The sequence below is a fragment of the Thamnophis sirtalis genome, unplaced genomic scaffold (assembly GCF_051295495.1).
Source record: "Thamnophis sirtalis isolate CommonGarterSnake01/CBP01778 unplaced genomic scaffold, rThaSir2_p1.2 scaffold_15, whole genome shotgun sequence".
In the NCBI taxonomy this organism is placed as follows: Eukaryota; Metazoa; Chordata; class Lepidosauria; order Squamata; family Natricidae; genus Thamnophis; species Thamnophis sirtalis.
In genome coordinates, this window is record NW_028261395.1 from 43,413,268 (window position 1) to 43,436,746 (window position 23,479).

The 23,479-nt window shown below is 47.2% G+C and overlaps 1 protein-coding gene across 4 annotated transcripts in view; it reads right to left on the reverse strand.

Moving 5' to 3' along the window:
- The window catches only part of DVL1 (dishevelled segment polarity protein 1), a 73,200-nt gene that overhangs the window by 9,422 nt on the left and 40,299 nt on the right, over window positions 1–23,479 (reverse strand). For 2 of the 4 annotated variants that reach the window (XM_087702339.1, XM_087702342.1), the window contains exons 3-11: window positions 21,613–21,734; window positions 15,626–15,738; window positions 10,846–10,984; window positions 8,216–8,309; window positions 7,672–7,741; window positions 7,334–7,473; window positions 6,247–6,323; window positions 4,424–4,491; window positions 3,210–3,359 (exon numbers count right to left, since the gene is read on the reverse strand). In XM_087702339.1, coding sequence (XP_087558465.1) covers window positions 3,210–3,359; window positions 4,424–4,491; window positions 6,247–6,323; window positions 7,334–7,473; window positions 7,672–7,741; window positions 8,216–8,309; window positions 10,846–10,984; window positions 15,626–15,738; window positions 21,613–21,734 — 973 coding nt within the window. The remainder of the gene's footprint in view (window positions 1–3,209; window positions 3,360–4,423; window positions 4,492–6,246; window positions 6,324–7,333; window positions 7,474–7,671; window positions 7,742–8,215; window positions 8,310–10,845; window positions 10,985–15,625; window positions 15,739–21,612; window positions 21,735–23,479) is intronic. The other 2 variants (XM_087702340.1, XM_087702341.1) reach the window with 2 other exon arrangements.

Here is a 23,479-nt window from a genome sequence, read left to right on the forward strand (position 1 = left end):
GTTTGGAGAGCTGCCAGGCCGAACTTGGCCGAACTTGGCAAGGAGCCTCCGAGAGTCACGAACCAATGAAGTGAGCTAATGGTCTCCTGCAAACTCCACTCCCCTTTCGCTCCTCTTTTATTCCCTCTGGGAGGGGCCATTCACCGTCCACCTGTGGCCTTCCTCCCAAGTCGACCCCTGTTCTTTAGCTCTTCCCTTCGTCTGGCCACTCTGCGCATGCGCACACTGGGAACAGGCTCCAGCTGTTCTTCTGCCTCACTGATGTCTGACTCCGTAGGCAGGTGATAACTGTCATACGGCTCTGGCCCCCTCTCTGCCTCCGACACAGAGCCCTCATCAGAATCTTCCCCAGACTCCAGGACCGGCCCATCTTCCTCCCCAACCTCCTCACTGTCCGAATCTACTGTCAGATTCGCTGGCTGTTGGCGGGCCACAACTGATTAGGGTTTGTGCTCTCTCCTTCTAGCACTGATGATGTTATCCAGTTGGGTATTGAAACATCTGCAAGCTCAGAGAGGACAAAGTTCAACTCCTGAGCTACAAATATTCTCTTCTAAAGGACTTATCTTTGGGGAAAATGTGCATCCTGCATGAATTTGCTGTTTTCTAAGAGCAAGGATTTAAAAAAAAAAAAAAAAACTTTTATACAGAGGCCTGTGAACTGAGCAAAATGTAGCAAGGAGCAACAGCCGAGGCAAAAATGGCAGGTTTGCAGGGCTAACAGAAGTCCTGGAGCCTTCTTCAGCCTTTAAATGACCTATCAGATACTGCAAGCTGGCATTTTGCTATCTGTCTGCCTCTGGCTCTCCAACTAAGTTTTAATTTAGAACTTTGCAGGAAAAATCTTGAACTGGTTCAGAGCTTGATCTGTAAATGCCGAAAACAGCAAAAATGGGACGGGATGGAAGAGGAAGCTGGACGATTTGCAGAAAGTTGGAAAAAGACGGGTTGAATCCTTTTCCTTAGGTGGGAGTTTTCTTCCTAGGCCCTTTTCCTGCACTCTGGTGCTCAGAAATTGTAAATAATCATCCGTCGTCATTGGGATCGACTTGGTAAAGTAAAAGGCAAAGGGAAAGGTTCCCCTTGCACATATGTGATTGTTGTTCCTGACTCTAGGGGGCGGTGATCATCTCCGTTTCAAAGCCGAAGAGCCACCGCTGTCCGAAGACGTCTCCGTGGTCATGTGGCTGGCATGAGTCAACTCCCGAAGGAGCCTCAAACGCTGCTCCCTTCCCACCAAAGATGGTTCCTATTTTTCTACTTGCTTTCGAACTGCTAGGTTGGCAGAAGCTGGGACAAGTCACGGGAGCTCACTCCGTTATGCGGCGCTGGGGATTCGAACTGCTGAACTGCCGACCTTTTCCGATTGACAAGCTCAGCGTCTTAGCCCCCCCCATATAGACTTGGTAGGTGGATAAAAAGGCCAAATCCAGTTTACACATCTGGCTAGCTATGCAACCAGACCTAATCATACTGCAGCACACAATGAGGAACAAAAAGGAACATTGAGATGGCTCAGGCCGTGCATTGCAAGACGCATGCTGTAGCATCAAGCTCTTCATGCCAGTTTGCCCCCCCCCCCCTCCACCAAGGCTCCGGGCATCTGGATGCCACCGAGCCTTGGCTGGAGGGGACTAAATGATGGAGGCAGTTTGGTTAGTAGCAAGAAAAGCGGTGTGGATTTTTTTGGCTTTGCAGTGTTCCCGTCGGAAAGGGACATGGGTGGCACTGCCTGACGAAGGGAACGGCTAAGGAACGAGGGTCGACTCGGGACCCTAAGGACACAGGTGGATGGTGAATGGCCCCTCCCATAGGGAATAAAAGAGGAGCGAAAGGGGAGTGGAGCTTGCAGGAGACCATTAATTCATTCCTGCATTCTTGCCAAGTATTGCGGTGTCTGAAAGATATCGGCCACTCTCCCAACCTGATAAAGGTCGGTAAGTGTGAACTCTCTTGAAAGACTGTGGGAGAGGAAAGATTTGGCTGGAGAGGAATTCACTGTCAATTAAATAAAAGGGGTTTATCGGGACGAGGACTCGGCTTCGTGCGTGCTGGGGAAGCCTAGGAGAGAACATCTTCCTACATTTCAGCTGTCAATCATCAGGGTTTACATTTTTCTCCCTTCGTATTTTCAATTCACCCGACATCTCAGCGTCTCCCACAGAAAGTCCCAGCTCCCTGCCGGTTGCAAACAATCAAGGGACTGGCGGTCCCAAGGATACGGAAGTCAGAAGGAGCGGGATGCCCCTTGTTAAACTACGTTTCCCAGCATCCCTCGCCACTGACCATTAAATGCAATGTTTAGTTGCAGCTAGAAATTTTGAAACGAAGGCTGGAGAATCTTGTCAGTGGGTTGGACTAGAGGACCTCTTAAGCTCCCTTCCTGTTAGGAATATAATCTAACGGTTGGGTTGGCAATATCTAAATCATGGAACAATGTTGTACTGTTACTTTAAATCATACTGTAAAATGTGATTGGTTGCTGGTTTCCTCAATCGGCCATAAGAGGGAGCCAGAACGACTGTTAGCTCTCTGTTTGTTAGATGCTGGGCTGATCTGATCTGAGTGTTTTGGAAGCTGGCTGTTAGAGAGTGCCCTGAGCTATTGTAAGTTTTGCAACTGTTAGCAAACACCATTCAGACCAGCCCTTTAATCTTAGAGTGCACTAAGCATCTGGACCGGCGATTATTGGGAAGAAATTCCCGGCACGGAAGAATTGATTATGGCTTCTCTCTCTTAAAGGGTCAGAAATCGTTTTAATTGTGTATTTATTTGGGGGAAGACAGAAGTGGGTTCCTACCAGTTTGGACTGGTTTGGGTGAACCGGTAGTGATTTGGCGGCCTGAGTCGCTGAAACTGGCAGTGACCCAGGCCTGCCACGTCCAAGAATCGGTTTTCCGACAGGGCCACCATCTTGATTTTCGGTTCTGCGCATGCGCAGAACAATTGTAATTGCACAAATTTACGTTTTTTCCTATTTTTAACATTTTGCGCATGCGCAGACCTGATTTAGTGCAAATGCGCACGTGTGCACCAAACCGGCAGTAATGCCGGGAGCAAACCACCCCTAGGGGGAAGGGTTAAGGTTTGAGGGGCCAATGGGGGCCCCTCAATGGGGGGTGGGTGGGCACTGTCTCTTTTTATTCTCTACTCTGCCAGCCCTGCGCAGGAAGGAAACCCTGCCTGGTCCTGGCGGCAGGGTGACTTACTTTCCGAATCGGGAATTGAGCTTGTTAGTGAGGAGCTGGTAGAAGTGATGATGCTCATGGAAGGGCTCATACCGTAACGGGGGTACGCTCCCGTCAAAGCCGTGGTATGAGAAATCCAGGCTGCGGGGTCGATCGGCCGCACCGGCTCAGCTGGATCACGAGAGGAAGGAGGAGGGAGGAGGAAGAGGAAGAGGGAAAAAAACACACAAAGCAGTCAGCCAAACGTTATTTCGGTTTTGTTCAACCTTGGAGGGGAGGGGGGAAATAATGTGGTGAAATAAGAGGCTGTGTGAAATATCCATATACATATCTATATCTTTCTTCTAACTATCATCTATCTATCATCTATCTATCTATCTATCTATCTATCTATCTATCTATCTATCTATCTATTTTTCTATCTATCTATTTTCTTTCTATCTATCTATTTATCTCTATCTCTCTATATCTATATCTCTATATCTATCTATCTATCTATCTATCTATCTATCTATCTTTCTATCTATCTCTATCTGTTTCTATATTTATCTATCTTCTTCTATCTATATATCTTTCTTTCTTTTTTTCTTTTTCTATCTATCTATTTATCTATCTCTATATCTATCTATTTTCTTTCTATCTATTTATCTATCTATCTCTATCACTCTGTCTCTCTATCATCTATCTTTCTATCTAACTATCTCTCTATCTCTATCTATCTATCACACAATTCAGGGTGATTTCAAAACATCTACCCTGGCTGGCTCTCTATTAGAATGGGAAAAACTAAGACATACCTCACCACCATCATATCCCTATAAATAAATAAAAAAATCTGAGAAGGCTTGGTAACAGAGTAAGGCACTCCCAAATATTCAACATTGACTAATTTATTAAATGCATAGGCCACCCATCTCAGCTAGAGGTGATATGGATATGAACTGAAATGGTATTCAGCCGGTTCGGACTGGTTCACCTGAATCGGCAGCTGAAATTGTCCGCCCTCGCTCTATGCCATCCTATTTAGGCACATTTTTGAGGGTAGGCACATGCGTGGAAGGGCGTGCACCCCTGCAAGAGGGGAGGGCCCGTGCGCGGCGAACTGGTGGTAAGAAAATGTGAAACCCTCCGCTGAATGCGAAGCATTGCTCTTTGCAATTTTTATCAAACAGAGACGGATATTGACTAAAAAAACCTCTTCATGCCGAAAAATGTAGCAAGGAGCAGTCACTCACCCCTGGGGATTGTGAAGTAACTCCTGGGGGTAGGATCCCAGCATTTGGCCACTGTTAAGCTGATGGGTCTAGGGGGAGAAAACCAAAAGAAAAAAGAACAACAAATTAAGGCAAAAAGAGAAACCAGTGACTGATCTGAAAAGTAGAATAGAATAGATCTGATAGAATCAAGATCACGTGAAGGGTTAATACCACTTTATAAGGCCTTGGTAGGGCCACACTTGGATTACAGCATTCAGTTTTGGTCGCCACAATGTAGAAAAGATATGGAGACTCTAGAAAGAGTGCAGAGAAGAGCAACAAAGAGGATTAGGGGACTGGAGGCTAAAACATATGAAGAACGGTTGCAGGAACTGGGTATGTCTTGTTTAATGAAAACAAGGACTAGGGGAGACATGATAGCAGTGTTCCAATATCTCAGGGGCTGCCCCAAAGAAGAGGGAGTCAAGCTATTCTCCAGGGTACCTGAGGGCAGAACAAGAAGCAATGGGTGGAAACTAATCAAGGAGAGAAGCAACCTAGAACTGAGGATAAATTTCCTGACAGTTAGAACAATTAACCAGTGGAACAGAAGTTGCCTACAGAAGTTGTGAATGCCCCAACACTGGAAGTCTTTAAGAAGAGGTTGGATAGCCATTTGTCTGAAACGGTATAGGGTTTCCTGCCTAGGCAGAGGATTGGACTAGAAGACTTCCAAGGTCCCTGCTGTTATTCTATTCTATTCTATTCTATTCTATTCTTCATTTCAATATTTTACTCTACTCTACTCTACTCTGCTATCAAACTCTGCTATTGTATTATATTGTATCATAAGTAGTCAACCAGGCTGATGGTATGGAGGAGGGGTGGGTAACCGTGGCTCCATCATGACCTGTGGACATCAAGGCTCTGGGATTCTGGGAGTTGAAGTCCACAGGTGGTAAAGGGACCGGAGTTGCCCACTCCTGGAATAGAATCAGGACTGTTTCTTTACTTCTTTCTTTTTCTTTGCCCTTTGAACATTTACACTGTTTCTTTCCTGCCAACCCACTCACCTAGGGGTGAAATGCTACCGGTTCGGACCGGTTAACCCAAATGGGTAATAAAAATGCTCCCCGTCTGCCCAAACTGGTAGTTAAAAAAAACTGCTACCGGTTTGGTTGAAGCAGTTTTTCCAACGATCAGCTGTTTCCTGCTTTCTAGCTAATCTAAATCATGTGGCACAGCAGATTTCCCCATCACCACCTCGCTGTTCGCTTACCTTTGCAGGCCCACTCTGTGCATATGTGGAAGGTTTTGTGCATGTGCAGAAGTGGAGCATGCTCACATTGCTACCGAAACGGTAGAAAAGATAAGTGGTCTCCGTGGTCATGTGGCTGGCATGACTCAACACCCGAAGGCGCACGGAACGCCGTTCCCTTCCCACTAAAGGTGGTTCCTATTTTTCTACTCGCATTTTTTTACCTGCTTTCGAACCGCTAGGTTGGCAGAAGCTGGGACAAGTCACGGGAGCTCGCTCTGTTAACGCGGCGCTTAGGGATTCGAACCGCCGAACTGCCGACCTTCTCTGATCGACCAGCTCCGCGTCTTAGCCCCCGAGCCACCATGTCCCTACCGCATCCGTACATAGGAGCCACCGCATGCCCTAAATGAATATATAAACTGGCTCTCTCAAATCTTAGGCGCTCGTAAAAGGCGTTAGAGAGAAAGATTTGTCAGAATCCAGACAAATTTGCCAAAAGGAAGGAACTGGATTCCTCCCTGCTCAAGTCCGAAATTTTTATTTTTCGCTAGGAAAAGCAGCTGCCCAGCTCGGGAGAGTATTCCCTCATTCATTTACTCACCCGGGCTTGGAGACAATTTCCCGTAAAACCCGCACGGCATCATCGTTGCTCATGTTCTCGAAGTTGACCTCATTCACCTGCAACATATCGGAGTACGGATCAGCAAGGGTGCACCCCAACTCTTCCCCAATGCTGTTTAACACTGCCCATCATCTACACGGATGCTGGCTGGCTGGCTGGGGGTGGGGGGGTGGGAGAGCTTATGGAAATAGCCCTTCAAAATTTAAATGAGAACGCGGGCATGCCAAGGGAGAAGCCACCTCTGCTGCCACCTTCTCACACAGCCAGCCGTGTGCAGCGGCACCCGAAAAAAGCCAATGCAATCCTAAGTTGCATTAACAGAGGGATACAATCAAGATCAAGGGAGGTACTAATGCCACTCTATAAAGCCTTAGGAAGGCCACACATAGAGTATCCAGTTTTGGTCACCACACTGTAAAAAAAATGTTGAGACTCTAGAAGAAGTGCAGAGAAGAGCAACAAAGATTATGAGGGGACTGGAGGCCAAAACATATGAAGAACGGCTGCAGGAACTGGGTATGTCTAGTTTAAGAGAAAGAAGGACTAGGGGAGACATGATAGCAGTCTTCCAATATCTCAGGGGCTGCCCCAAAGAAGAGGGAGTCAAGCTATTCTCCAAAGCACCTGAGGATAGAACAAGAAGCAATGGGTGGAAACTAATCAAGGAGAGAAGCAACCTAGAACTAAGGAGAAATTTCCTGACAGTTAGAACAATTGACCAATGGAAATAGAAGTTGTATTCAGAAGTTTAGGGGCTTTATCACTGGAGGCTTTCAGGAAGAGACTGGACTGCCATCTTTCAGAAATGGTGTAGGGTCTCCTGCTTGGGCAAGGAGGGGTTGGACTAGATGACCTACAAGGTCCCTTCCAACTCTGTTATTCTGTTATTCAGTGGAATGGCTTGCCTTCGGAAGCTGTGGGAGCTTCATCCCTGGAGGCTTTCAAGAAGAGACTGGGCCGCCATCTGTCAGAAGTGGTGTAGGGTCTCCTGCTTGGGCGAGGAGGGGGTTGGACTAGATGGCCTACAGGGTCCCTTCCAACTCATCTGTTAATCTTCTCAACCAACCTGTAAAAGCATGTCGCCTGGCTCAATCCGTCCATCCGCTGCCACTGCCCCGCCCTTCATGATGGAGCCAATGTAAATGCCGCCGTCGCCCCTGTCGTTGCTCTGCCCTACGATGCTGATGCCCAGAAAATTGTATTTTTCTGACGTCAAAAAAAAAAAAGAAGAGAGAACAACAACATATAGTACAGGAAAACCATTAAAGCAGATTTTCCCAATGTAGGGGTGGTTACGACCTTCGAACCAGAGCGAAAGGTGGCAGTTGCTAAATGCTGGTTGGACATCGATGGTCAGTTTTTTTTCTCGCTCTCAAGAGCCCAACGCCCACGAATCTTGCTTACCCATGTTGAGGGTGACAGTGATGATGTTGAGGGACATGGTGGAATCGGTGATGCTGCTGAAGGAGGAAGACTGGAAGGCAGAAGAGGGGAGAGAGAGAGAGAGAGAGAAAGTGTCAAGATGGCACAGCTTGCAACTATTGGTCCCCTGATACCACTAGGACTCGCTGCCTTAGAGGAGTGGGGACAACTCACACCCTGGTCAGCCCTTCTTTATTCTCCTAGGAAGGAGATACGGAAGCTTAAGCAGCTGCACAAACAAGCTGAAGAACAGATTTTATCCCTGGGCTGTCGGACTCCCGAATGCTTTGACCCTTCTGTGGAAGGCCTGTTCAAATGAGGAAGAGTGGGAACCAGATGCCACGGTGCCTTCTATAAGGCATTAAAAAGCTGCCCTTCCTGTATCTTTGCCATCCCTTGCCGGAGCCATCTTTGACCAAGTTCAGAGGCTGCCACCCAAGCTGGGAATATCAGCCTGATCCAGAAAAGAGGAACCGCCGGGATGTTTTAAACCTAGACCGCCAAGCACTGGGTCCCATCCTCTCACCCGGTCGATCTGTCGCATTTTCTGTTTCCTCCGCCTGCGCTTGTGCTTGCGAATCAGACGGGACGACGTGCTCTGCTCCGTGGAGCTGCTCAGCCTGGGGGTGGTGGGGGAGAGAAGAAAAGAGGACCGGATTTGAGAAAGCAGAGCACAGCTCAGCCACTTTGGTCCTTGGATGGCTGCTGTTTCTAGGCTGCAAGAGGAAGAGATAGATAGATAGATAGATAGATAGATAGATAGATAGATAGATAGATAGATAGATAGATGGGTGGGTGGGTGGGTGGGTGGGTGGGTGGGTGGGTGGGTGGGTGGGTGGGTGGATAGATAGATAGATACAGACGGACAGATAGACAGACAGACAGAGGGAAGGAAGTGAGAAAGAGAGAGACACAAAGAGAGAGAGGGAGGGAGGGAGGGAGAAAGAGAGGGGGAGAGAGAGGGAGGGAGAGAGGAGAGACAGGGAGAGACAGAGAAAGAGAGGGAGGAAGAGAGAAAGAGAGGGAGAGGGAGGGAGAAAGAGAGAGAGAGACAGAGAGAGAGACAGAGGGAGAAAAAGAAAGGGAGGGAGGAAGAGAGGGAGAGAGAGGGAGGAAGAGAGAAAGAGAGGAGAGACAGACACAGAGGGAGGGAGGGGGAGAGAAAGAAAGAGAGGGAGAGGGAGGGAGAAAGAGAGAGACACACACAAAGAGAGAGACAGAGGGAGAGAAAGAAAGGGAGGGAGGAAGAGAGAAAGAGAGGGAGAGGGAGAGAGAGGGAGGAAGAGAGAAAGAGAGGAGAGACAGACACAGAGGGAGGGAGGGGGAGAGAAAGAAAGAGAGGGAGAGGGAGGGAGGGAGAAAGAGAGAGACACACACAAAGAGAGAGACAGAGGGAGAGAAAGAAAGGGAGGGAGGAAGAGAGGAAGAGAGGGAGGAAGAGAGAAAGAGAGGAGAGAGAGACACAGTGGGAGGGGGAGAGAGAGACAGAGAGAGAGGGGAGTGAGGGAGAAAGAGAGGGAGAGAGAGAGGGAGGAAGAGAAAGAGGGGAGAAAGAGACAGAGAAAGGAAGAGAGGTGGGAGGGAGGGAGGCGAGGAAGAGAGAGGGAGGGAGGGAGGGAGAAAGAGAGAGAGAGACAGAGAGTGGGGGAGAGAGAGGGGAGAGGGAGAGAGAGGGAGAGAGAAAGAGAGAAACAGAGAGAGAGACATGGAGGGAGGGAGAGATAGGAAGGGAGAAAAGAAAGAAAGAAAGAAAAAAAGAAAGAAAGAAAGAAAGAAAGAAAGAAAGAAAGAGAGTCCAATACTCACATGCAAGCAGAACCATGGCTCCCTATTTTAACAGAACAAGTTCTGAACCCCCACTCCACCCATCCCCAACTGGCACAATAGGCCTACCCAATACTGATTGCAGGCCAGGACAAAAGCGTCCTTGTCTCCCCCCACGGAGTGCAGCCCCTCCTTATGACTCCCCTCCCGCTGGAACGCCTGATGGCCTTATGAAAATCATCTCTGTAATATGGACGGACCTACCTGGACACATTCCATTCCCTTGGGCTGCCTGCCTGCCTGCCTGCCTGTCTACCTGGCCGGCGGTGCGCACAGGCCAGGCTCAGGAAGGAAAAACCTGCTAACGCTCACGGCTTCTCAGCTTGGGGGTTTGGATGTCAAAGCGGGAGGGGTTTGTTTTTATTTTTCATTCATTCCTTTATTCAACGTAGATGCCCTCCGTCTCCACTGGAGGTGGCTCTAGGCGGCTTATCATCATTAAAATAAATAAATAAAAACAGATTGAAGCAATAATGTTACGTTTAGCGCTGGATTCCTTTTTTTTTTTTTGGGTATAAGCAAAGGGGTCGGATTCAGCCGGTTTAGACTGGTTCGAGCGAACCGGATGTTCATTTTAATCTGGTTTGCCAAACTGGTCGTTTCAAGGACCGGTTGACCCCGCTCACCCCTTCCAGGGGTCTCCATGCAGCCCGTACATCATGCCAGGGAAGTGCAGGGCCTGCCCGGAGGCTCTGGGAGGGCAAAAAACAGGCGTCCCGGAAGTTCTGGAAGTCTGGAAGCGGGCCTGTTTATGGCCTCAGGAGGGCCTCCAGGGCCCGATGGAGCCTGTTTTCGCCCTCCCAGAGGCTTGAGGAAAGCCTCCAGAGCCTGGGGAGGTGAAAACGTCCCCCCGCAGTGCAGGAAGCTGACTAGACCACGCCCCATGGCCACGCCCACCCCACAACTGGGCAGAGAACTGGTTGCTAATAATTTTCAATCCAACCTCTGGGTATAAGGCGAGTGGCGTGATGGACTGAATCGCAGCAGCCTATAAGGTCCACAATGTTGTTCCTTAGCTGTTCCCTTCGCCTGGCAACTCTGGGAACAGGCTCCAGCTGTTCTTCTGCCTCAGTGATGTCTGACTCCGAAGGCAGCTGATAACTGGCATACGGCCCTGGCCCCCTCTCTGCCTCCGACACAGAGCCTTCCCCAGACTCCAGGACTGGCCCATCTTCCTCCCCAACCTCCTCACTGTCCGAATCTGCTGCTGGCCGCTGGTGGACCGCAACACTGGCATCCGTGCTCCGAAATATTTATAGGACCTACCGTTGCCCAGGTGAGGTCTGAGAAATGCTCCTGGAAAAAGTGGGCTGGGCTTAGGACTTGTCTTACCTGCTGGTGTTTTCTTCATTGTCCGAGTCCACAAAGCTGCTGGATTCAAGTTCGCTGCTCATGACAGTGGAGGAGCTATCGTAACCGGGCGGAGGCTCCCAGAGTCGGTCAAGTTTCGGGTGTCCGTTGATGCGAGAGACTGCAGAAATCAAAACAGGGTGAATGGGCAAAGAGCCATCAGGCTGGGCTGGACTGACACCAAGGGGGCCACAGATGCGGCTGTTGGGATGCAAACGGCAGCAAGGGATAGTGGTTAGGGGCTGGAATTCCCGTGGCTGCTTGGCCAACTGGGGTCTTTGGAAAGAGCGGAAGCTACACTACAGAGTGTAGCCACATACTACCCTCTAATCATCTTCTTTTAATAACCCCCTAATCCCTTGAAGAGTCTTGGGCAACTGAATGGAGCTGAGGGTTTATTGGCCGGATGCCTTTCCTGTCACCACAGCAGAGTCTTTTTTCCAGCAGATACATTCTCATTATGCCCAGGGAGAGAAACATCAGCCTCTACCTAGGATCGAACTCACAGCCTCCAGAATGGGAGGCGAGAGCTCCACCTCTAAGCCACCGCACCACTCAGTATAGCACCCATTAATAAACTACTACACCTTGTGAAGAAAAGAAACATGCAGAGGATGGACAGCGTAAATGCCCCATGCAGAAAAGAAGCCAGAAAATGCAACCACCGTACAGGTAGTCCTCGACTTACAGCCATTCGCTTAGTGACCGTCAAAAAGGGACACGATCAGTTTCACACTCACAACCCTTGCAGCATTGCTTTAAAAAAAAAAGCCCACCCCACTTATGCAGAAAGTCGACTTGATCCCCAGCCCTAGTGAAAATCAAAGGGTTGGATTTAAGCGCGTATCATCCCCATAAGCTGCCGCCCGATTAGGTAGAGCTGCAGCCAAATGTTCTTTTTTTGTTGTTTGTTTCTGAGGATTTTGCTGGCGCAGAGAACAAAAAGAACGGCTGCGCTCCTAATTCACTTGTAAACTGTCTGCAGCGGCTCTGCATCTCATCGCTTCTCAGTTGCAAATTTGAAAAGCGTCACCTGCAGACTGCGAGGGCTTAGGTGCAAAGCACAGAAAACCTTAAAACTCCTTGTTATGTCTACTCGGTCAAAACCTGCTTTCTGCTTTCCCAGAGTCCTCTTGGATGCCTTAAAATGGGATCCCTGAACTAGCCTCCAGCCCAACTTCCACCCCTCTGGTCTGTTGGCACTTAAAGGATTTCCCATTTGACACACCCTGCTCTGGAGATGAGGCCATGAGAACGAGAGTCCCGCTTTTGGGGGAGGGGGGTTGCTCAAAATCAACCATTCTTTTCCACCCAGATGGAAAGAGAGAGAGAGAGAAAGAGGGAAGGAGAGAGAGAGAGAGAGAGAGAGAAAGAAAGAAAGAAAGAAAGAAAGAAAGGAGGAAGGAAGGAGGGAGAAAGAAAGAGGAAGAGAAAGAAAGAGGGAGGGAGGAAGGGAAAGAAAGTGGGAGGGAGGAAGAAAAAGAAAGAGGGAGGGAGAAAGGAAGAGAAAGAAAGAAGGGAAGAAAGAGAGAGGGAGGAGGAGAAAGAAAGAAGGAAGGAAGGAGGAAGAAATAAAGGAAGAGAAAGAAAGAGGGAGGGAGGGAGGAAGAGAAAGAAAGAGGGATGGAGGAGGGAGAAAAAGAGGGAGGGAGAAAGGAAGAGAAAGAAGGAAAGAAAGAGAGGGAGGAAGAGAAAGAAAGAAAAAGAAAGAGAGAGGAAGAGAAAGAAGGAAGGGAGAAAGAAAGAGGAGGGAGGAAGAAAAAGAAAGAAAGAAAGAGGGAAGGGAGGAAGAGAAGGAAAGAAAGAAGGAAAGAGAGAGAGAGGGAGAAAGAAAGAGAAAGAAAGAGGGTGAATGAATGAAAGAAAGAAAGAGGGAAGGGAGGAAGAGAATGAAAGAAAGAAGGAAAGAGAGAGAAAGGGAGAAAGAGAAAGAAAAAGAAAGAGGAAGTGAATGAATGAAAGAAAGAAAGAGGGAAGGGAGGAAGAGAATGAAAGAAAGAAGGAAAGAGAGAGAAAGGGAGAAAGAGAAAGAAAAAGAAAGAGGAAGTGAATGAAGGAAAGAAAGAAAGAAAGACGTAGGCAACCAGAGACCTTTTCAAAGACAGAATAACTGAGCAGGACTTGTCCATCCAAATTTTGCTCATCCCCAACTCTTAACATCCGTTGCTAGTCACCAGCTAGCTTCAAATCCCCCTTCAGCTACATCTGGAACCTGATGACATGAGTGACACAAATGTACACTATCTGAGCCACATGTTACCACCTGGATTTGTCCCCCCCCCCTGGCAGTTCCAGAAGTAGGACAGAGGGAGGCTGTGATAAGAGATTCACACTTCTCCTCCTCCTGGCCTTTGGTGTTTATTAAGCGGCTTAGAAAGACATCGAGAAAACCCAAGTTTTTTAAAAAATTAAGTAGAGATGTCACCCATCCTTCAGCCTTCGACCACTACCCTGTTTCCCCGAAAATAAGACCCAACCGGAAAAATAAATCCTAGCATGTTTTTCCCCAGGATGCTCGTAATATAAGCCCTACCCCCCAAATAAGACCCAGTTAAGATCATCAGCTAGACAGATGCAATTAGTACCGTATTTCCCCCACAATAAGACCTAACCAGAAAATAAAACCCTAATGCATCTTTTGGAGCAAAAAAAATAATATAAGAGACTTCCCAAGAGCCTGAAGCAAACTCCTGGTCCTTATAAAAACCACTTTTATTAATTTGTTGTGAATTCTGCTCATTCCCATCCAGCAAAGTCTTTCAAGGGAAGATTTACAGTCACAGACCTTATCTGGCTTGGAGAGCTGCCAGGCCGATATCTGCAGAACTTGGCCAGGAGTCTCGGAGAGTCACAAACCAATGAAGCGAACTAATTGTCTCCTGCAAACTCCACTCCCCTTTTGCTCCTCTTTTATTTCCTCTGGGAGGGGCCATTCATCATCCACCTGTGGCCTTACTCCAAGTCAACCCCTGTTCTTTAGCTGTTCCCTTATCATGGCAGCTCTGTGAATGAGCACACTGGGAACAGGCTCCAGCTGTTCGTCTGCCTCACTGATGTCTGACTCCGAAGGCAGCTGATAACTGGCATACGGCCCTGGCCCCCTCTCTGCCTCCGACACAGAGCCCTCATCAGAGCCTTCCCCAGACTCCAGGATTGGCCCAGGTTCCTCCCCAACCTCCTCACTGTCCGAATCTGGTACTGCTGGCGAGCCACAACACCAAGGAGGTTGAAGACAGCTTGAGAGAGGGAGTAGTGCCCTGAAAGACAGTTTGAAGTTTGAAGTTTAATTTTATTTATAGGCTGCCCAATCCCGGAGGACTCCGGGTGGCTTACAGAGAGGGGGAAAAAGAAAATAAAGAAAATAAAAATAAAATAACAAGTTAAAAAACAACACAGATACATTCATTTCACTCGGAGCTGGACCTCAACGATGAGGTCAACAGCCCCAGGCCTGCCGGAATAGCCAGGTCTTGACAGCTTTTCTGAAGGCCATGAGAGTGGGTGAGGTCCAGGGGTAGTTCGTTCCAGAGGGTCGGGGCAGCCACAGAGAAGGCCTTCCTCCAGGGAGCTGCCAGTCGACATTGTCTGGCTGACGGCATCTGAAGGAGGCCCACCCTGTGGGATCTTACCGGCCGCTGGGAGGATAGGACATTCTCTCTCTCCCTCTCTCTCTCTCACACACACACTTCCTTGATAAATAAATGCAAGCACTGTTGCTACACCCAGCCTGAGAAAACATATTCCTCTTTAGGGGAAAAAAGGAATCTGGAAAGCAATGTTCTTCCCCATCAAATTGAGTGTGCAGAGTCCAGTTGGAGAGATGCCAGAGGGAGGGTTGTTTGAATACAACACGAATGAAACAGACACACACCACACACACACAGACACAGAAACACACACCAAACGGGTCACGCCTTATTATTTGTTGGGGACATTTCAAGCAGCCCATCTGCCAATTCCCAGGTTCAGACTATCCAACCCACCTTGTTGCCCTTCCATGGAAAAATGGGAGTTAGGGCGAGATGATGAAGGTGACATTTGACACCCCACCCCCATCCGTGTCCCAAGTCTGAACGAAACTCCCGATTCTTAATTACCTCTCTAATTAGAGCCTCTCCCCCCCCCCCGCGCTTCTTTAGGAAACAGGCAGGGTTGGTAAGCTACAAAGGAAGCCTCAGTTCTTAATGAGAAGCCCAAAACAGACCTCCTAAACTTCCAATTAAGCATTCTGCTTCTCCCTTTTCATCGGAATCGGCCAATTGTCTCAACCTTGCGAGGCGTTTATTGTTCCAAACCAGGGTGAGGGGCTCGTCCCTCGCTCCTGCTGTGACAGCAGGCATATGGCTTCCCATTAAAGTAAAACAAAACCACCAAACTCACAGACAGAAGCTGCCTTAATGAGACACCAAACAGGGATAAAAGCAGATTTGGGCACGAAAGGGGGAAAAAAAAATACAGCCCATTGCTGGCTTGTTTCCATGCCCCCCATTCCGTTGTTGTCGGTGCAATTAGTCCTCGGCAGAGAAGGGCTCATCCCCCTCCTGCAGGCTTGGGTTGGGATCGGCGTGCCCGAGACCAAGGCTGGCATTTTCAGAAGGGAGCTGCTGCCTGCTGCTTCGCAAATGGCACGGCTCCCGTCCAAAGAAGGAAAAGGGTGAAGAGGACATGAAGACCACTAGAGAGGGCATCGTTCAGAAGAGGGCTGTTTTAGTGATGGAATCAGAGAGTTGGAAGGGACCTTGGAGGAGAAGAGCCAACTTACCGTCTTCGTGGCCTTCGCGGTTCCTCCGCCGGTGACGATCCCGCCGGTGGCTGACAACGGACTCAGTTCCAGTTTCGTTGTCCAGCCCATCTCGGCTGCTTGAGGCATTTGGGCTGGGGAAGAGGAAGAAGAGATGGCATCAAAGTCGGTGCCCGCTCTATCCTTTATATGGAACCCTCTAATAAATCCTCATTATTATAACCTCACCAAAGTCTTTCGACTTTTAATAAACTGTGTCTGTTTGAAAAGGGGCTACAGATGCCTTCTGATTAATAAATCTTCCACTACTAAACCCATTATAAATTGTGGACATGCTTCAAGGCCAGATATGTATCCATTAGACTATATGAAGACAAATACCCATGACATAACCAGGAAAAGTATTTATTTTAAGAAGAGTTAGTCTCTGGTTTAACTGGAAAGGGAATATACTGTTGCAGCTTTATGGGAAATATCAGCTGGTTTGATTCTCTGGACTTTAATTTTGCTTTTAGAATATGTTGTGATTTTTTTTTTAAAAAAAGCAGCTTCATACCCTGTTTCCTCGAAAATAAGACCTCCCTGGATAATAAGCCCAATTGGGCTTTTGCGCGCATCTGCTAAAATAAGCCCTCCCCTGAAAATAAGCCCTCCCTGAAAATATTGCAATACAGCAGCAGCCACGAGTTGACACGCTCGCCATTTCCTGCACCTCAAAAATAATAGGACCTCCCTGAAAATAAAGCCAAGCGCTTATTTCAGGGGTCAAAAGAAAATAAGACCCTGTCTTATTTTTGGGGAAACACAGTAGTTTGTTTCTATTTTGTTAGCATACGAGGCCCAAAGAACTGCAAAAAAAAAAAAATGCTTTGGCTACAAGTTGGTATCTTTGGTTATTTTTCACCTGCTCATTTAATTCCAAAGTCTACGAGGTCTGATAAATGGAGTGGAAGCTGTTAATTCGTTGGATAAGTTTGGAGAGCAGAGAAATGTTATTTTCTGGGGTCTTTTCAGAATAGAATAGAATAGAATAGAATAGAATAGAATAGAATAGAATAGAATAGAATAGAATAGAATAGAATAGAATAGAATAGAATAGAATAGAATAGAATAATAGAGTTGGAAGTGACCTTGGAGGTCTTCTAGTCCAATCCCCTGCTTAAGCAGGAGACCCTATACTATTCCGGACAAATGATTATCCAACATCTTCTTAAAAACTTCCAGTGTTGGAGCAATCACAACTTCTGGAGGCAAGCAGTTCCACAGATTAATTATTCTTACTATCAGGAAATTTCTCCTTAGTTCTAAATTGCTATTCTCCTTGATTAGTTTCCACCCATTGGATCTTGTCCTGCCTTCAGGTGCTTTGGAGAATAGCTTGACTCCCTCTTCTTTGGGGCAGCCTCTGAGATATTGGAAGACTGCTATTATGTCTCCCTTAGTCCTTTTCATTCAACTAGGCATACCCAATTCCTGCAACTGTTCTTTGCAATGTGTTTTAGCCTCCAGTCCCCTAATCCTCTTTGTTGCTCTTCTCTGCCCTCTTTCTAGGGTCTCCACATCTTTTAACTGCTATCATTCAGCTGCGGGTTGACTCAATGCATTCAGCCCTGCACGCTGGTGAACAAAAGTGAGTCTTCAAGTTGTTCGTGTGTGTGTGTGTGTGTGTGTGTGTGTGTGTGTGTGTGTGTGTGTGTGTGTTAGGGAAACTAAAAAAAAAAACAATTTTCTCTGATCATGCAAGGAAACTGCCAGGAGAGGGCAGAAGCATCACTGCAAAAGAAGGAACCAGGCTGGCTGAAGCAATCGATTTCCCTCTCACTAACTGTTCTAGGCGGAAATGCTACACATAAGGGTGTGACCCATTCCCAGGAGACGGAGGGAGAAAAAACACAAAGTAAAGAGATTGGCCTGGAGGCAGAATTCCTGATTTTATCAGCTTTAAATGCCGTACTCCTTGTTTTATTATTATCGCCATGTTGTTTAACTTTCTGATTCACCCTTGGTTAGGATACCCCACCCTTTAAACGGGGTATCCTCGTTCAAACTCTCGTCTTTCTAGACACTGCTTGATAAGAATGTTTGAAAGAGGAACAAGGGACCCCCCCCAGATGTTGACCTGCTACAATACAGGTAGTCCTTCACTAACAGCCATGCGTTGAGTTATGTCCGAAGTACAGGGACACTGAAAAAAACAACGACCTAAGATGGATTTTTCACATTTATGACCTGTTCTGACCTAGGCTTCCCAAGAGCTCCTTATCCCGACAAAAACCCCTTTTAATGAATTGACTGTGAATTCTGCTCATTCACATCCAGCAAAGTCTTTCGAGGGAGGATTTACGGTCACACACCTTATCTGGCTTGGAGAGCTGCCAGGCCGATCTCTGCAGAACTTGGCAAGGAATCTCTGAAGAGTCAGGAACCAATGAAGTGAACTAATGGTCTCCTGCAAACTCCACTCCCCTTTTGCTTCTCTTTTATGTCCTCTGGGAGGGGCCATTCATCGTCTACCTGTGGCCTTACTCCCAAGTCGACCCCTGTTCCTTAGCTGTTCCCTTCGTCTGGCAACTCTGCACATGCGTACACTGGGAACAGGCTCCAGCTGTTCTTCTGCTTCATTGATGTCTGACTCTGAAGGCAGCTGATAACTGGCAGACGCCCCTGTCCCCCTCTCTGCCTCCGACACAGAGCCCTCATCAGAGCCTTCCCCAGACTCCAGGACTGGTCCATCTTCCTCCCCAACCTCCTCACTGTCCGAATCTGCTGCCAGCTTTGCTGGCTGTTGACAGGCCACAACATGACCATTGCAACAGCCCCATGTTCATGTGATCAAAATTCAGGCCCTTGGCAACTGGCATGCACTTATGACAGCTTTTGTGTCTCGAGAGAATGGGATCACCATTTGTAAATTTCTCAAGTTGGCTTCTGAAAGATTCACTTCATGAAAGCATGATTCACTTAACGAACGCAGAGATTCGCTCAACAACTGTGGGGGAAAAAAGGTCGTAAAATGGAGTGAAACACCCCTTAGCACTGCCTTGCTTAGCAATAGAAACTTTGGGCTCAATTGGTTGGTCATAGGTTGAGGACTCCCTGTATCTGCAGGGACACAACACATCCACTGACCTTTCAAAAATGTTGTTAACTAAAGACATGTTTCTGAAATACAGGTAGTCCTCAACTTACAACCATTCAGTTAGTGACGGGTCAAAGCTACCCCGGCACTGCAAAAAAAGTGACCTCTGGCTGTTTTTCACCCTTACAATCTTTGTAACATCCCCATGGCCGTGTGATCAAAACTCAAAATACTTGGCGACTGTTTCATACTTACGACGGTTGCAGTGTCCCTTTTTTGTGACCTTCCGACAAGTGAAGTCAACGGGGAAGCCCGATTCGCTTAACCACCGTGTGACTAACTTATCAACGGCAGCGATTCCCTTAACAACGGGGCAAAGCTCACTTAAGAACGGTCTCCCTTGACCACAGAGATTTTGGGCCCAATGGTGGTTGTAAGTCGAGGACTACTGGTACCCCATTAGTACATTATGTTCTTAAACCCTGTTTCCCCCAAGCATTTTTTTTGTACTAGTTTTGCCTGACAATGTTAACAAATATTCTGAATACGGGGGAAAATGCTTTGTCTGTGCGGAGACTCGCTCAGTGAAAGTTGCCAGCGTTTTTCGAAACCGGAGTTTCGCAACTGGGACACCCAACTTGCACAATAGTGGATGTTAAAATCTAAACCCGCGTCTGATCGTTATGTGACGCCTGTCATTAAAGATAATTCCTGCTTGCTTCTAGCTATCTGATGACATGCGCCGCCTTCTCCTCCTCTCACCAAGGCCGTCAAACTAGCACCTGAGTAGGAAACCTTATTCTCTGCAGGGAAAATGGGGCTCTTTACACAAAGCAATCCTAGCATCCTATTTACCAATCCTGTCTACTAAGACTGCATTACTATTCTTCTTCTCATCCTCCCTGTTACCTATCTCCTCCCACTTGTGACTGTAACCTTGTTGCTTGTATCTTTACAAGTTTTTTTCTTTACGATTTATACTGTTTGATTTAGTTCCTAATATGATTTTGATTGCTTATTTAGTATCCTATGACTATCACTAAGTGTTGTCTCTTATTATTCTTGATGAATGTATTTTTAATGTACCCTGAGAGCATCTGCACCAAAGACAAATTCCTTGTGTGTCCAATCACACTTGGCCAATAAAGAATTCCTATCCTATCCTATATTCTCTACCCTACTCTACTCTACTCTACTCTACTCTACTCTACTCTACTCTACTCTACTCTACTCTACTCTACTCTACTCTACTCTACTCTACTCTACTCTTATTTTATTCTATTTCCATTATCCTATCCTATATTCTCTACTCTACTCTATTCTTATTCTATTCTATTTCCATCATCCTACCCTATCCAATCCTATATTCTATACTCTACTCTTATTCCATTCTATTCTACTTCCATTATCCTATCCTATCATATATTCTCTACTCTACTCTTATTCTATTCTATTTCCATCATCCTATCCTATATTCTCTACTCTACTCTACTCTACTCTTATTCTATTCTATTTCCATCATCCTACCCTATCCAATCCTATATTCTATACTCTACTCTTATTCCATTCTATTCTACTTCCATTATCCTATCCTATCATATATTCTCTACTCTACTCTTATTCTATTCTATTTCCATTATCCTATCCTATATTCTCTACTCTACTCTACTCTACTCTACTCTACTCTACTCTACTCTACTCTTATTCTATTCTATTTCCATCATCCTACCCTATCCAATCCTATATTCTATACTCTACTCTTATTCTATTCTATTCTATTCTATTTCCATTATCCTATCCTATATTCTATACTCTTATTCTATTCTATTCTATTTCCATCATCCTATTCTATCCTATCCTATATTCTCTACTCTACTCTTATTCTATTCTATTCTATTCTATTCTATTTCCATTACTCTATCCTATCCTATATTCTCTACTCTACTCTACTCTTATTCTATTCTATCTCCATTATCCTATCCTATCCTATCCTATCCTATCCTATCCTATCCTATCCTATCCTATCCTATCCTATCCTATACTATACTATACTATACTAGTGTTGTGGCCTGCGGAGCTGGTGGCAGATTCGGACGATGAGGAAGTTGGGGAAGAACTCGGGCCAGTTCTGGAGCCTGGGGAAAGCTCTGGCCGATGCTCTACATCAGACTGCGAGATAGAGCCAGGACCGCCCAACATTTCCCAGCCACCATAGAGGCAGCTGCCTTTGGAGGCTGAGATGAGTCAGGAGGACGAACATCTGGGGCCAGTTCCAAATGTATTTATGCGCAGAGCAGTTAGGAGAGGAGAACAATGGAGGACAAGGAGTCGACTCAGGAAGCAAAGTAAACATGGGCTCTGAATGGCCCCTCCCTGGCTGGGGAATAAATAGAAGGAAAGGGGAATGATGGTCGTAGGAGACAACAGTTCGTATTTCTGAAGATTTGGCTCATTGTGTATCGTGCCACAGAGACTGCTTGCCAGAACTTAATTTGCAGCCTTTCGGCTGGGAGCTCACAGCCTTGCAATTATCGCAAGGAACTGATAAGGTCTGCTGCTGCATTTAACTCCTTACAGGACTGTTGCTTGGACTTTTCGGTGGATGAATGCAATTAATTCACAAAAAGTAAATAAAGAGGGGTTTTTCGTGACCAGGAGCCTGTTTCTTACTTCTGCTAAGGCTGGGTCAGAACACCTATCCTATCTTATCTCAGGGAGAAGAGCTACGATTGGACAACTTGAGCCTTTTCAGCTTTTGCTAGACTACACTTCCCATCTTCCCCTGACCAGTGGCCATTCCAGCTGCTGGAAGTGGGGAGATCAACCCATTTATCCATTTTGTTTTTAAAAAATCCTGGAAAATACATCCAGGTAAAAATCGCATGCAGCAGAAAGAGTGTTGTGTCGAAATATCTAAAACGATCCATACTGAAAAGAAGGGGGGCGAGAGTCTCCGATGCCTCCGGTTCGCTCGAGGGGAGGAGGAAGATCGGTGTGGCTTTCCGCGCACTGCGATCCGCCATCTGAATGGGAGCTTTCGGCCAGGACCAGCTGCAAGACAAGGAGGTGAATTAGAGGAGGATGTCAGGAGGAGGATACACAAACTTCCCTCCGCAATGTTGTGTGGAAGAGTGCTGTCAGGGTTCCAAGTGACACCACTAACGAAAGAAGACTCCAAGACTTGAGTTTCCTCAAAGTTCCGTTTGATTAGAGATGCCATATTCACACATCTGGGAAAACCCGAATCTGAAAGCTTCCAGGTTTTCTCCACCCAAACCACAGTCCAAGTCCCTGCCCAGCACCCACATGTCCATCACGTGGCCCAATGAGGGACTGTCCAAAACTGGAGATGCCTCCCAGTCACCTCATCGCAGCTGCAGGGCGAGATGACCTTGACTTTCTGAGAAAGAATGCTATTATGGCTACACATCGTCCACACTCTGTATAATCCGCCCTCCCATTTTCCCACAGTAGAATTTGTGGCGGGCCCATTGCAAAAGATGGCTTCCAGGTCCGACAAGCCCCTTGTTAACCATCATCCTGACTTCTGAAAAGAACCAGCTGCCTCTTCCTGGAGTGGCTTCCTCGACCGAAAAAGGATTATTGCCCATCTGACCCCAAATTGATAGGAAACAATTATACTTGGGGAAATCCAAACTTTTTTTAACTGCAGGTGATGCAAAACTGAAGCCAACATCTTTGAAGAATATGTGAAATACAGTCACAAAGGATGTATGGCAGTGATGGCGAAGCTATGGCATGCATGCCACAGATGGCACACGGAGCCATTTGTTAGGGCACACGAGGCGTTGCCTTGTCAGCTCCAGCGCGCCAGCTGACCGGCCTTCATTTTCGGCCGTTTTTTGCCCTCAGGGCGACTCGGAAGTTGGGGAACAGTGATTTCCAATTTGCCCGTAGTGCCGTTTCCCCCCCCCCCCCGAAAAACAGCCCTACGGGCAAACCAGAAGTCACCGTTCCCAAACTTCCAAGTCGCCCTGAGGGCCATTTTTCACCCTCCGGAGAGGCAGAGGAGGCAACTCCACACACAAACCGGATGCTCGGGAATGGACTTCCAGTTTGTGCATTGTGCCATTTTTCTCCCTCCGGAGGCTTCAGGGAACCCTCCTGAAGCCTCCAGAGGACCTCCGGGGGGGGGGGCATTTTCACCCTCCCCAGGATCCAAGAAAGCTTCTGGAGCCTGGGAAGGGCGAAAAACAGGTCCCTCACGAGACAAAATCAGGCGGAGGGAGAGGGTCGAACGCATAGAATTATGGATGTGGGCCCACCCGCCACAACCCTCCCGTGTGTCGTCCCCCCCCCCCTCGCTTCTGGCACGCAATGGTAAAAAAGGAAGCCATCACTTTACTATCAGGAGGTTTAGTGCAAAGTAGCTGCGTGTTTCTCATCTCAGCGAAGCCTGCCTCTCCCCAATTTTGAAAGAATAACCCCCCGAGGGAAATGCTAAAAGAATACTACAGGCAAAAAAAAACCCACAAAAACAGCCAGTGACAGAAGGTACAAAATTGCTTCTTCCCCGAGCTGATCTGGAGGGGAAATGTTCCCCGGGAAGAAATGTCAGAGAGGTGGATTGACAGAATGGCGGGGGAAATGCCAGGGGACCATCTACCCCTCTGGCATCGTTTTTTTCCCGCTGATGAAAAGGTTTGCATGAATTAAAAGGAGGAGGGAGGGGGGAAAAAATCAAAGGAAAATGCAAATGTTACATGTGTTAGGTTGCTAACAGGAAAATGCTTCCCCGAGAGGGTGTGAGAATTCAGTGTAGGTGGTTATTTTGA